Genomic DNA, 16,160 nt, shown 5'->3' on the forward strand with positions numbered 1-16,160 from the left:
AGTCACTCATTCTTGCTCACACAGTAACTTACTCATTCACTTGGTAACTCATCCAGTTACTTACCTTGTTACTCATACAGTCACTGACTTGCCCAGTCATTCACCCATACAGCCACTCACTCACTCATCAACTTATTTGCTAGCTCATTCACTCCCTCAATCATTTGGTCACTGGTGACAAACTGTTGGTGAATTCTATTATCAGTGAATTGCATGCCAGTGCATTGCCAGTGAATTTTCCAAAAACTCATTCGGTCACTCATTCACTGATGACAAACTGTTGTCAGTTAATTTTCCCAGCAGTGTTTGATTTTTCTGTCAAGAAGTTTTTATATCAGTGAATTGTTGTCAATTAATTCTTCACGAATCATACTATATACACATATTACCGAAGAACTCAGCTGGCCATGTGTTGAAGACCCTGCCTTACATAATAACATGTTTGTTCTACCTTTGGTATATAATATGACATCTTAGATGTATTGTACTACCATGAATTAGATATAGATGTTGAGTTTCATTTGTATTACTGTTAAAGTTTCAAGTATGAAACCTTGTTATTTGAAGGGTATCATTTTGGTATACCTTCACAGTTTGTCTCTTGGTGATTGTTGGTTGTGCCATTATTTTTTCTGCTACTTTACCCATTTACTACACTAGAATGGCTGTGCCCACCAAGTGTTGCTATCATTGATGAAACTAGTACTCAAGCAGCTTCTCGCTGTAGAGAGCAACAGACCTACAATAGTCTATTAAGCAGCTTCTCACCATAAGTATTCAATCATTATACTTCATGTATAGTTAGAAAAATTAGTTAGCCAGCATTATACATAACAAGCATTACACAGAAACAAACTTCACGGAAGGTTCACTACACGCACACAGATACACATTCCAACATGTACCAATTCGTTGGAAGTTCCTCAGAGGAATATGGATGAGGTGTATGTCTGGTTTAGTAAGTACTCAGGCAGCTACAATCATTTGGAAAGGTTTCAAAGCCTTGTCACATTTTTATGTTTACTATTAGACTAAAATTCAAGTACATGTACTTAAATTTTAGTCTATAAGACCAATAAATACAGTCGAATCCCATTTTAACGAATACCAATATAGCAAAAATCTCATTTTAATGAACACTTTTCTAATCCCCCAGATAAGCTTACATAGGAACAATGCATAAACCTGGAATTCCTTTATAACGAAATTTTGTTATAGCGAAGTGATATCTCCGGTCTCTTGGAGTTCGTTATAACGGGATTCGACTGTATGTATATTTATTGGTCAGATTTTTATGTAGGTAAGGTCATCTGGAGACATCATCCCATCAGAGCATCTCATAATAATGAGATTACTCACATACTAACTCACATGCTAACACACTCTCTAGGTCACTCACTGACTTAGTTTCCACTTTTCAGGTCACTTCCATTCTCACACATTCTTTAGATGACTCTTTTGATCACTCACTGACATCGTTCCTCCTCTCTCTAAGTCACTCTTATGATCATTCACATGCTTGCACACACCCTAAGTCACTCTTTTGGTGGCTCACCAACCTGTTTCCTTGCTCTCTAGGTCATTCTTCTGGTCACTCAGTGACCTGGACTTTGGCTGTCTGTCACTTCCATGCTAATACATTCTAGGTAACTCTTGTTTGGTTATTCACATACTTGTACACGCTCCAGGGCAGAGGTGCTCAAACTGTGAGTTGCGATCCTCCTGAAGGGTCGCGTCAATAAACTGGGGAGGGGGTCGCCAGAGATTCTTCAAAACAAAAACTTCCAAATATGAAATTAATTTTTACTTAAAAATATGTCAAAACTAAAGAATGCCTTTATTCAGCTGAGCCAAGGCCGGATTAACAATTAAGCAAAATAAGCACATCCTTAGGGCATCAGTACAAAAGGGGCACCACAAAAAAGATATAAAATTTTATTTGTTTTTTAAATGAACAATTTTTTTTTTCAACATCGATCATCCGATAGAAGATCCAAAAATTTTAAATTTTAAGAACATTTGAATGTATAGTTGAAGATCATTATCACAAGGATGGCACAAAAGATGAGAAACTAATAATATTGCAAACTAGACTTCACATTATTTTGCTGAGTTTTTCGATTAGCTTTTCACAATTTTCATAAAGTATGCCTAGGGCTGTCTTAACATTATCATGCATCCACATACACAGCGATTTTTCTGAGGGAGGCACTACTACCTACCTATTTGCATATTTGTTCTTGAAAATCGGAACCAGATCTAATTGTCACTTGACATCCCGGTGCCAGAAGTTCCCAGATGGGCCCATGCAGTAAACCAAGCTCTACAGAATAAGGACATGATTTTCGTGGGTCATTAGTAGATCAACTGTGTAGTTTGATGTGTAGAAGTAAAAGAAATGCTACCACAGATGTAAATTAAAAACTTGAGAATTTGTATCTAAAAGAAAAAATACCCAATATAACTGTGATTCGTTAGAAATAAGATACCTACTGGCAGGGCCGCAGCTGGATACTTGGTTAGCCAGGGCAACCACTCATTTAGGCACCCCGCTCGTAATGCTGGAGATACTGGAGAATACGCCCCCTTTTGTGATGCACCGAACCTACCTGCTCCCCCCTCCACTTCTTGCGACCCTGCCTATTGGTAATATTATGGCCATTCATAATTCAATGGGTTCTCCTTGGAGTGTTGTTACAGCCTTTATCTCATCAGCCGTTTGTTGTAGTGGTATTGTTCTAATTTTAAAAATTCTTAAAATGTGACCAGAAAACATCCTGTACGAGTTCTGAAGATGAAAATGTGTACACAAAATAAAAAAAAATGAAAATTTTTATACAAACCCCACCCCGTCCTCTAACTTCCAATTAGACAGTTGTTTCTGTTCTGAACCGAAAAAAATTACATGTTTTTAACTGCATTATTCCCTGAGATATTTAAATTTAAAACTCGGAGACAGCTCCGGGCGTAGTAGAATTTCGCGGCCCAATGCAAAAAAAAATTTTGCTGCTCCACCCCCCCCCCCCCCAAAAAAAAATTTATGTAGTTGCTCCCAGACTTACAACCTTTTCGAGTTACGAAAGTAAATCTTGATCTTCACTTTAAAAGCTTTATCAAATATACGTTGCAATTCGATAACTGATAATTTTCCGAATTTTTTATTGCTGTTTTTGTTTAATTAATGTAAATTAATAGAAGTAAAGGAATCAAGGACCATGACCCCCACAAGGGTGGGGCTGACAGGTATGATCGTTTTAATAGCATCGTGGGCCTACGAGCCAAAGAACTATTTCGAGGCCCTACCTGACAAATTCTCGAAAAATTCAACTACGTCTTGTTTTTTTGAGGTACCTCTTCTCTTGAGGCCCTTCGAGCACAGCCCGGGGTGGGGGAGGCCTGCGTTAAGAAGGCACTGCCTAAGATTCGCACCAGGCGTCCTCCTTTTGCAGTATTGAATCTGGTAACCCTAGCTAGACCGTACTTTGACATTTGTTCGATCATCCATATTGTCCGAATTCGTTTGCAGAGAGAAATAATTATTTTTTCTACATAAAAAAATCGATTATTACAAATTTACGAATTTTGTTACCGAAATTTTCGTCTAATAAAAAAATTTTATGCTAAAAAATAACAAACTTTCTTTTTTCATCATCGCATAAGTTAGCTGAAATTTCGAGATTAGATGGCAGCACAAACAGTATATAAATCAAGTCTCAGAATTTCTGTCGTCTGCTTCTCTCCAGGTTACTTATTTTTAACGTCTCCTTGTGCTCTTACTGAACTGGTAGTTTGAACTTCCAGTTCTGTTTGCGAGCTTAGATTGCAGGGAACCGACTTCTTGTCTGTCGTCTGCTCATTAAGAGGTTATTTGTTCTGGACGTCTCCTTATGCTCAAATAAAATAACTGAACTTTCAGTTTAAATTTCCAGTTCAGTTTATGAGCTTTGTTTATAAGGAACTGGACGGAATAAAGAATATAGTTCTTTTACTTTAAAGTTCATCATCACCCAATGAGTCACTTTTAAATATGACATTAGATGGCAGCACATTACTATAAATTGGAATGTGGAAAAAATTCACTTTTTATGATCTTACCTGTCGTCTGCTTGCGTGGAGGTCCTTTGCTTTGGTTGTCTCTTTGGGTTTTGAAAAAATTACTGAACTGGAAGTTTGATCTTTCAGGTCAGTTTATAAGCTTTGTTTATAAGGAGCAAAGCTGAACGAAGAATTTAGTTTTTTATACCTGAGCTTCGACATTACCATCATAAGGCACTTTTGATTTTGAAAGTAGATAGCAGCACCAACAATATTTTTAAAAATGAATGTCTTAAAGTATTCTAGAAAGTTAAATTAATTTTAATTCCATAAAATTGTTAGTGTCATTGTGAATTCGCTGCAAATGCTACAAGGCAAAAACAAATGCTATTGGCGGACGGCGTAACGTTCCAAGTCACCCGGCATATACGGGATATACGCTCCCCAGCGCGACCCAACCCGCAAGGGTAAATATCCCTGGAGGGACAGAGCCTGGGCCGTGACTGGTTTGTCGGTATAAACGGGACTCATTATATTATAGGACGTACTGGCCTTGAAGAAGATTGGATGCATTTATCGCACCCACGTCCTGTAGCAGGGGTCGCTAGGCTGGGATCTTTGTTGGGGCCTTAGAGGCCAGATTTTTCACTGGTCCCTCGATAAAGAATTTATAGAATGAAAAAACAAAAATTACATAAGAAACTAGGCTGAAGCCTTTGAGCACCCACAGAAGCTGTGCGGCCACATGGGGCAGCTCTCTAGGAAAGGTACCAAATCCGAGTTGGAAGGTAAAAAAAAATTTGTTTAGCAGAGGAACGTCATCGGGGGCACCAAAAATAGATCCCGCACGGGCAGAGATTCTTTTCTCTTTCCTGCCCCTACCCATTTGTACATCAAGGCAACCTTAAGACCCGGGGCCACGATTAGAGGTTTAGTCAGCTGTTTCATACAAGCATTTTGGCACCCTCTTGTAATGTTGAAGCAAAGTTGGAAACAATTCAGAAAAGGAACCATAATCGGTGTTCTTAACTAGAGACGGTTGTTTGGCCGTGCGGCCTGTGCGGATGTATGGGGTACAGCCAGGTGCGGATCCAGGTCGATGTGTCGGGAGAAGCAAATTGTGTAAGTTCGTTGGTCGTCCTGCATTTTACGGGACAGGAAAATTTTCCAATATTATTCGGTTCTTACCTATTGCCCCCTCCCCTAGATCCATTCCTGAGCAAAGGCAGACATCTTCAGCTGCTGCGAATGGATCGGAGGTAAATATCTTCAGCTGCGAATGGAGCAGAGGCAGAAATATTCAGCTGGGGAAGAAGCTGAGACAGACATCTTAAACTGCGAAATGAGTGGAGGCAGAAATCCTCTGCATTGCACATCCATCCCCTCAAGTCCAGTCCTGATCGGAGAGAAGTTGGGAAAGAACAGCATAAATGAGGGAAAGAGGCTTGTCCCTTACATTCCATGTTCTTTCCCAACTTTTCGCAGATTTTTGTATTTGCAACAACTTTCTAATTGGGTTTTTAGGACAGGGTGTCCATGTAAAATCAATGTTTTTATTTTGTGACACCCTGTATTTTCATTCTCAAAACTGAAACATAGTATTTTCTGGACACATTTTTAGCATTTTTCAAATTGAACCTTACCTCTACGACAAATAGTTGATGAGATGAAGGTCGAATTAACAGGGGACATCCTATATAGAAAGAGTAAATCCATGGTCAGTTTCAAAGCTGGAATCAAAACACTGAAAGGAAAATTTAAGATGCGTTGAGTTAAGAAGCAAATAATGTGGGAAAAAATCCTTTTTGATTTCATTTCCTCGATTAAAGTATGTAAAAATATATGATGGCTCATATCTCTAATAAGTATAGACACAAATGTGGTAAGTAGCATTAGTTTTAAAGATGTTATCAAAGACTTTGAGCTAGAAAACAGTAGGAGAAAGCTTTTAGATAAATAAAAGTGAGTGCTCAGAAATATCCAGATCATACATTCAACCTTAGACACAGTCACGGATCCACAACGATGAGTCAGGAGTGGTGGCTAATTGTGCAAGATTGTAGGATTGTCCTGTATTTTACGGGGCAAGCCAAGTTTTACCATATTATCCGGATTTTGGGAAGGGTTATTACTCCCCATCCTACTTCTGGATCCACTGCTGGTCTTAGATTAGTTACTTCTGAAATACAAAGTTTCATTCAATGTTTTTTTTTTTCCATTGATAGATTCAACATTGTGTAAAATATACGTATAAAAGGGGGAACCAAAATCATTTAAGTGCTTAGGGCCTTCAAACATCTTAATCCGGCCCTGAGCTGAGCTAACTACCCTTTCTTACAATGTAATTTTATCAAATTATACAGTAATCAATATATCGGCTACATCATGCCAGTATCACGAATGTGCAATGTCAATGTCCTCGCAAAAAAAGAAAGAAAAAAAAGTGGGAAATGACGTACCCATGTTACTCCATGGAAGTTATTTTCCTAAAATGTTTTTGCAATGTGTGTTTCAATAATGATACACATTCGTGTTTCAGGCGCAAGTTAGATACAGTAGAAAAACAAGCTATCCAAACAGCTGATAAAAAAAAAAGGAAAATTTGTGCATTCGTGCTTCTGGCATGCGGCGAACGATATCAAGTAAGTACTTTACAGGTGGGCGCTACTTAGTGAAAATCAACCGATTTCAAAATTGTACATTTATTAAAAACTAAAAACAGAATATAGAATGAGAAGTAATATGTGAATATACAGGGGTAAATGTGTCTACGTTTTATCAACAATTTTTGTTAATGGTCGATTTCAAGAGAAGAATCATTTTGAAATCGGATGATTCTTAATCTCCTTGTATATGTGATATTGAAAAAAAAAAAAAAATTAATATCTACGGAAGTCAATATCGCGCCTAATTAAAAATTAGAAAAATAGTTTTGGGACAGCACATTTATTAGCAATGTTGCCATATGTCCCGGAAAACTGGCTCATATGGTCAGCTTATGTAGGAGTCGCTGATAAATGTTTTTTGGTCAAAAGAGGGGTCGCGCTTCGGAAAGTTTGCGCACCACTGCTCTAGGGCACTATTTTGGTCATTCGATTATCTAGTCCCTCGCTCTCAAGGCAGAGGCGGATCTATGGTGGGCTACACAAATTTTGGCCGCCCTTTTCTCATTCTAACAATTTTCTGACCACTCATTCCTCTAATTTTTCCACCCCTGCGAATTTGTTGCTTTGGGCTATAGCCCGGTAAGCCCCCCATAAATTAGCCACTGATAGCAACTGTGTGCCAATGAGTGTGATTAGTGAGACACAGGGGCGTAGCCAGAAATTTCGTTCGGGGGGGGGACCACTTTCATTTCGGGGGGGGGGTCAAAGTGACAGAACAATGGATTTGGACATCTTTTTCCCTTTTTTCGGTCATTTTCTCACATTTCGGGAGGGGGGGACCAGACCCCCAAGTCCCCCCCCCCCCCCCTGGCTACGCCCTTGGTGAGACAGTCAGTCAGCTTTGACAAAATGAGTTTTCTTTCCTCATCTTATATCTCTCCGCACTGTACAAATTGGATCAATGTTTTAGAACTTGTCCAGCTCTCAATTTTTTTTCTGTGATTATCTATGTGAGTTTCCCAACATACAGAAAAAGTCAGATGATATGGCAGGTATGTATATACAGTCAAACCTCGTTAATGAGTCACTCTTGGGAGAGCAAAAATATGACTTAGTAAGCGGAGTGACTCGTTAAACGGAGTAAGCCATAGCTGTGCCAATTCCTGCCTGAGGACAATTGGGACTTCCAATAAGTGACCCGGTAAGCGGAGTGACGTGTTATCCGGGTGACGCACTAACGAGGTTTTTGTCTGTACAAGCTGAAAACGGAAACATGGCGCTTTATGTATACGGGAAAAAATTTGAATTTTTTGGAAAAGCTAGAACGCGGAACACCAGCACACGAATATTAAGTGGAGAACATGGAATCGGAAAAATCTACCATTTGTGATCTTCAAAAACAAAGAAAAAGGGATTTTCCAGTTTTTCTTCCCTGATCAGAGCAATGACTGCAAAATTTTTTTTAAAGAAAAAGGAATTTTTTCCCTCCCTATAGTTAACTAGCAACGGTATGTAAATTAGAATTTTTATTTTATTTCAAATACACTCACAATCAGACATAAATACAAAAAACACAGTAAACGTCAAAACACAAAACAGTTACAATATAGGGGAAAATAAAACAAAAAAGAGGGGAAAAAATACACACTTTGTGACCTACAGGGATTTTGCAATCCTTCCATCAGGTCTAGATGAGACATATGCAATGCAACAGCGTTTGTTACTGTGGGTTGGTTAATATAATACAGTCAAACCTCGTTAGTGCGTCACCCGGTTACCACGTCACTCCGCTTACCGGATCACTTTTTGGAAGTCCCAATTATCTTCAGACAGGAATTGGCACAGCTATGGCTTACTCCGTTTAACGAGTCACTCCGCTTATCAAGTCATATTTTTGCACTCCCAACAGTGACTCATTAACGAGGTTTGACTGTGTTTTGTGGAATTTGTAACATTAATTGTATTTTTGATGCTATGGAAATAGTTTATTATTTTTGGAGCTGTATAGGAAAAAATCTCGTTTCAACGAACACTTTTTCTAATCCCCTCAAGTAACTTTACATAGGAACAATGCAAACACCTGGAATTCCTTTACAACGAAATTTCGTTATAACGAAGTAGTTTGTCCGGTCTCTTGGAGTTCGTTGTAACGGGATTCGACTGTATTGCTTATTTTGCCCCTTCAGATTCAAATAAGAATCAAAGTACTCAAAAAGGTATATTAATGCTTGGAATAAAAAAAACACTTGGGAAATAAAGAAAAACTGGATCCATAACCCGGAAGATTCATTCCCTGATCCGGAATCAATCAAGTCCCAAAGAGTCCGTTTTAACGAATACCGTTATAGCGAAAATCTCGTTTCAACGAACACTTTTCTTATCCCGCAAGTGACTTTACATAGGAACAATGCAAACACCTGGAATTTCTTTATAACGAAATTTCGTTATAACGAAGTCTCTTATAACTCCGGTCCCTTGGAGTTCGTTATAACGGGATTCGACTGTATTGCTTATTTTTTTTCCCTTCAGATTGAATGAAATTCTTTATAATTGAATGAATATGATAGCATGAAATATGAATGCTCAAAAGGTACATTACTGCTTTGAATAAGAAACACTCGGGAAATACATACAGAAAAACTGGACCCATAACCCGGAAGATTCATTCCCTGATCCGGAATCAATCAAGTCCCAAAGAGTCCATTATAACGAATACGTTTATAGCAAAAATCTCGTTTCAACGAACACTTTTCTTATCCCTCAAGTGACTTTACATAGGAACAATGCAAACACCTGGAATTTCTTTATAACGAAATTTCGTTATAACGAAGTCTCTTATAACTCCGGTCCCTTGGAGTTCGTTATAACGGGATTTGACTGTATTGCTTATTTTTTTTCCCCTTCAGATTGAAATATGAATGCTCAAAAGGTACATTACTGCTTTGAATAAGAAACACTCGGGAAATACATACAGAAAAACTGGGCCCATAACCCGGAAGATTCATTCCCTGATCCGGAATCCAATCAAGTCCCAAAGAGTCCGGATTTGAGAGAGAGTCCCATTAAAAAAAAAAAAAAATACTAATCTCCCCAAATTTCTTTCGATAAAGACAAAAAGTCCATACCATAACAACATTAAGTTGCATTTATATACTAAGATAAGATAATAGAAAACACAAAACACAACCAATATAAAATGCGTCTATTTTTCTTCCTTATACTAGGTTAAGTGTGATTATATTCTTTTATATTCCTTATTTCTTTTACGGTTTACAAACTTGACAGCCATTTTATTTTTTCCCATTTACGTGTGCATGTGAGTATAATATATAGATTTTTTTTCGCTTCCACGAGCAAAAGAATCGCTCTTTTTCTTCTGTTTTTTCACTCTCTCGCACTGAAAGTTAGCGATCAACGACCCATCGGGAATAAATATAAATGACTTTCCTTATTTATTTTGTGTGTGTGTGTGAAAGCGAACAATAAAAATAAATCTTTTAGAATAGATAGGATATAAGCTTAAAAGAAACAGAGAGAACCGAAAATGAAAGAAGAGAAATATCCAAAAAAGCTACAACCTTGACCAACATTTTATCCTTTTTACGATATATACTCGGTACATGCACGTATAGTTTATTATTGTTATTATTATTTTTATCCTATTACTATCACTGGGAAGACCAGTTAGTGTCTGGTTGGTTGGGTTTTAGCCACTGGCATACTGGAACGGTTTCGTTTTCTTTTCGTCGCTGCTGTCCGTTTTGGGTTCTCGCGGTGCTTTTTCAGTCTTGCCAGTTTCAGCGTTCGGGGACGTCCACACTGCTAGTTTTTTTTAGTGAAAGTAATATCACAAGCTTATATTTTTTTTAGTCAGATTTCGTTATAATACGCGATGGCTACTAGTACTAAGTTATCTATCGTTTTGGCCGCAGCGGTTATCGCCGTTGTGTTGAGTATCGCATCTGCTCAGATGGACATATTCTGTGGTAAGTTGTTGTTGTTTTTTTTTTGAAATTAGTAATTTTTTTTTAGATGAGATCGTTGATGCATTTGTTAGAGAGTACGATAGCCAGTCGTGTTTCTTGAGGCGATGGTTTTTAGCGCATGACCCGCGGGAAATATGTGGCCCTATGTTACGCAAATAAATAATCTCGATTAAAAAAAAATGTATTCAATAATTGATGAAAGAAGTAATTTTTCAAATTCACTTCTAGAAAACATTTCAGAACTGATGCGAGAAATAATTTCAAAATTAATGAGAAACATTTTAAAAATTGGTGATAAACAATTTGGAAATTAATGAGAAATAATTTCGAAATTATTGAGAAATAAATACATAATTTTTGAAAGAAATAATTCCAGATTTTGTAGGAAAAAGGGTTTCACGATTCTCGAAAAAATTCATAATTAATGAAAAATATTTCCAGAATTAGTGCAAAAAATATTTTCAGAATTATTTAAAAATATTTCGAGAATTATTTAAAAATATTTCGAGAATTATTTAAAAATATTTCGAGAATTATTTAAAAATATTTCGAGAATTATTTAAAAATATTTCGAGAATTATTCAAAAATATTTCCAGAATAATTCAACAATATTTACAGAATTATTGAAAGAAATATATACAGAATTAATGAAAAAAAAATATATTTTCAGAATTGATGGGGGAAAAAAGATTCGTATTTGGGAAAGTAATAAATCATTGTCAAGAATGCTGAATTATGTTGCCTAGAATACATTGATGAATGAGTTTGAATTCTATTCACTTTCCCATTCCGACATTTTTGTATGTAAGAGAAATGCTCATAAATACAGTTTGAAACAGCGAAGCTTTACTGTAGAATCAATGACCCTTGCTGCTGCCACATATTAAATATCAAATAAAACCAGATATATATTTGTTATAAATTCCGCAAGTAAATATTTACTATTGGTTTCACACCGGTGTAGAGCACTAAAAAGGAAAAAATGGGTTATGATACCATATCAGTATTCGATATCATTGGTGGATTGTCCGAGACCACTGATCGGACCACCGAGAAAAAAATTGTGGTCCGCGGGACCACAGTTGAAAATGCCCCCTCCCCCGATTGCGGAAGAATCTCTTATGGAGGAATCGCCAATCCTCAATCGTTTTATGTTGCCTCAGTCATTTAAATTTCGAATGATAATCGTTTATCTGCGGTAAAAAATATTTAGAAAACCGCTCCTGTGCCGAAATTCAAAAAATTTATGAGCCAAACTGATTTTTGATATGCTGCGTGTATATGATGCGGTAAAAGCCCGAAGTCTGGTTAAACCTAAGTTTTACCAAGGCGAGTAGTAAATGCACGAAATACACTTTAAAGCGTTTTCATTTCGGACTATTACCAAGTCAAAGCCCGTTTTTAATGGATCAATTTATCATCATAAGATTATTAGTTCCTGTTGGTTAGTAATTAATAAATAATTACGAATATTTTTTTAAATTTTAATTAAGTAATAATAAACAAGCGAATTAACCACCATTCATTTATCAGTTTGTGACGCTAATTAAGCATCGGGGAATTATAATTTCACGGCGGTTGATTAATTCATTAGTTGATTATTAATTAATTATAATTTAAACAAAGAATTAATCAATTGACCATAAATTATTAATTAATAAGCGTCATTAACTATTAAATTCATGTGGGTCAATTGATTCATTGAAAACGGGCTTTTAATGTTTGGAGTAAATTGATTAATTATGTTACTCCGAGCAGGTTGAACTTTAAATCAATTAATTTATGCGAATTTCACGAGAATTATCACTTAGCATCAGGGACTGATAAGTTCATGGTGTTGATTAATTCATCAGTCAATTATTGATTAATTTCAAATAATCTATAATTATCAACAATTAATAAGGTCAGGAACTAAAAATTTCATAATGATTATTTGATTTATCAAAAACGATACATACATACAGTGCATATGCCATCTGGTGCCTCAATCCTTTTGCATCTATTTGATGAATCAATATTTTTCCGACATTTGCATGCCATCCTAACCTCTTATGCTCTCATAAATTAAAATGGAATTTTATTGAATTTTTATCTATAAAAAATAGCATTGGACTAGAATAGTACTTTGAGTTGTGAATATCGGCTGATTCTCAATCCCTTAGGACAGTGTTTCTCAACCTTTTTCAGCCCGTGGCCCCTTTGGTCCATATTTTCTTCTCGTGGCCCACCTAGTCTTATCTACTACCCCCCCCCCCTACTTTTATATGAGACTTTTTTCGACTTATTGGATTGAATTCCATCAGGGAACTGAATTTATAATGACAAAAAAATTTGTAAAATTAGTATCTCTGGAACCCTAGGCCAAGCACGGATCCACTTTTCCTCCCAAGCAATAGGCTAATTGTATGGGAAAAAATAGGCATCTTTAAAATTTAAAATACGGAACGATCCAACGAACCTACGCAATAAATCAATCTTCCCGACCCGTTGGGTCCTCAGCCTGGATCCGTGCCTACCCAGGGCTAGAGTTCAGTGAGCATCCTTCATGTGGGGTTCTATGGATGGCAGTCTCAATATCATGGATGCCCAGGTAGAGTGATGTTCTGGTGGCCCATACTTAGCTGGGTAAAAGCTTACATATTTGCATACTTCCCTCGAAAATCATAACACCAGATTTTATCATATAGGCCATGGTTTCCCAAACTTTTCGTTCCATCACCCCTTTCATCAGAAGTTTTTTTCTCTGATCACCCCTCCCCCAACTCAAGTGAATCGATGGGATTCTATGTATTCTATATAACTTCTATCCCCCCCCCCCCCCAGCCCGGGGTTGATATTGCCCATTTTGGGAACACTAATGTAGGCCCGATGGATACGAAGTCCCAGACTATGGACACATGGATTAAAGTTGCCGTCGGTACCAAAGACAGCTCCGTTGGATTCTGAAAGAAGTCACATTTCTGTCCACCATATTTAATATGGAAGTTTTATTTCTTCACACTGTTTTGTGGTCACTTCAGCACTTGTCGTGGCTCCCCCTTTCATCTGATTTTCACCCGTGGCCCCCTTAAAACATCCCAGGGCCACAAGGGGACCATATGGCTCCAGGTTGAGAAACACTGCTTTAAGATCTAATTTTTTTGTCTTTTCTGTCTGACAAAAATGTGGGTTGGTTGTTCCTGTCGCCCCTTATATTCCTGAGGTTCCATAGACAGCACATTTCAGATTTTTTTTTTGTCTGTCTTGGCAGTCCTGACACCTGAAAATTTCTTATTGTTTGATATGCTAAAAAATAGACATGCGCATTTATGAAAATAATTTGTTTTAATTATTTCTTAATGTTGCCGTTTGAATCTTAGCATACCATTTAGCATATATCTTGTTGAAAGATATGTTGAAGGAAAAGACATATTGATACGGTTGAAAGATAATATATTTTGCAGAATGTTTTCCGAGAATGTAATGTGGAAAAGAATGTTTCTTTAAACCTCCACACCTTGTTTCTCGATAAAGTTACAACACAAAATCAGCAGTTGCGGCTTATTGGGCTAGTCATGATGTCTGCGGATCAGTAGGTTCTCACGGACCAGTGACTTTAATTTTCAGTTTAATTCTAACGCTGCCCTGTATTGTATATTTTCGTGCTACACACTGAGATGTAAATTATGCGGCAGCGGCGTAATATACTGGTCACGATATTTTTTATATTTGCCACAAAATTATTTTTTTGTAAACACGTAAACATAGTAGAGAGAAACGATGTCACTCTCCGCTTTTCATACGAAGTACGAAACACTTTCGTACTTCGTACGTAAACATAGTAACCAGTGTTTCTGAGAAATAAAATTTACACCGATATAATAGCAAGAGAATAAAAAAAAACATAACATACGTTATCATACCGTGTACAATTTAATTGCATGCTGTTTAAAACCAACAACCAATTTCACTTGAAGAATTATAATAGTTTGTTTTATTTGATAGGGGGCGTCAGAGGTCCCACAGTAATTATGCTATGTGCAAAAAATGTCTGCATGAAAACGTAGAAACCAGTATTATGATGCATATAATATTTACACTGTTGTGCATCATGAAAAAAAAAAAATATATATATGTATGTATGTATATACCATATTCTATTTATACTATTTAAAACCAACAATCAATTTTAGTTTAGGATTTCTACAGTTGGTTTCATTTTTCTTTGATAGGTGGCACAAGGGGTCCCAGTTCAACAATGTTTCTCGCATGATAAAATACAATAAATTAGAAAATTCCTCCTTTTTGTTTTTTCGCCGGATCACAAATTATGTCTCCCATTTATGCCGATCCACGAAATTGTTCGCTTAATCTCACCGTTTCATAAGTAGGAAAAGGTTGAAGAACACTGCAATAGAGTGAGAGTGTATGTGTGTATTAATTGGGACAAGTGAGGTTTTTTGGTTATTATCTGTAAAATACGCTTGAAAAATACTATGGAAATTTTTCACAACAGGTGGCACTGGGATGATGAACTCATCGAAATTCACATGTTCAACTATCAATTTTTTTTTTATTAAGTATAGTATTGCTAGGACTCAGACCGGCAAGACTCAATTGCATGTAAAAATTCGAAAATCGTAAAAAAATTTCAAGTTGAAAAACAAAATTAATACTTTTGATTGGAAAATGTAAAGTTCTTTCCACTCGAATCCCGTTGAGAAGATGCGGAACATTCTGCAGAAAAGCATTTCTGATATACGCTGTCCAAAAGAGCGCACGATATCAAACACTCAGGAAAAGTAGCTCTATAATGAAGAGTGTGAACTGGTACAGTTAATGTCCAAACAAATTTACTGCTAAGAGAAAGAAAGTACACATTTTCAGTTTCATGTACAGTAGAACTTGGTTAATTGGAAGTCCAAAGTCACTGGAAAAAGTTCGTATAACCCAAAATTCGAATTATCGAATTAATCTATCCCGGATCCGTAGAACGACTACAAACTGCAACTTAATTGCCAACATTCACGTAATAATCAATTCCAATAATAATAATAAACTTCATTTGCCTATGAGGCCAGACCCATTCAAGGATGATATACAAAGATGAAATATACAAGTTAACAGGTTACAAATTCTTAATATACAACTCAAATAGCATTAACATAAAAAATTCAAAAACCTCAAAACATCGTTAGAAAATTGTCGAAAACATCGTTTCCAATTGGGGATGCTCAGATAGGTACTTTATTTTGGATATAAAGTTTTGTCTGTTGGGAGTGGGGAAAATACACGATTTCAGAAGTACAGCTCTTTGTAAATTAAATAATAGACATTTTCAAAAATGATATGGAATACGTCGAATAATCATCAGTTATTAAGATTTTATCATCAGTTTTACGAAAATTTTCCAAAAATTTTAGTCATTTAGAATTGATCTTAGCTCTGCTGCATTATTCCCCTGTTCTGGATTCAGCATCATTGCAGAATTAATTAATCAAAGCCTTATTAACGGAAACAGTTTATGATCATCTGTTACGAAACCACAGTCGA

General features: G+C 36.6%; 1 protein-coding gene across 1 annotated transcript in view; it reads left to right on the forward strand.

Annotated features, from left to right (window-relative positions):
* Positions 1-10,171: 10,171 nt before the first annotated feature.
* The window catches only part of LOC149078155 (uncharacterized), a 29,713-nt gene continuing 23,724 nt past the window's right edge, over positions 10,172-16,160 (forward strand). The window contains exon 1 of the mRNA XM_089241746.1: positions 10,172-10,627. Within this exon, the coding sequence (XP_089097872.1) occupies positions 10,534-10,627 (94 nt within the window). The 5' untranslated portion in view covers positions 10,172-10,533. The remainder of the gene's footprint in view (positions 10,628-16,160) is intronic.

This window comes from Pholcus phalangioides, unplaced genomic scaffold, assembly GCF_987345545.1.
Source record: "Pholcus phalangioides strain wild (caught in Gottingen) unplaced genomic scaffold, Ppha-v1.0 ptg000014l_1, whole genome shotgun sequence".
Taxonomy (NCBI): domain Eukaryota; kingdom Metazoa; phylum Arthropoda; class Arachnida; order Araneae; family Pholcidae; genus Pholcus; species Pholcus phalangioides.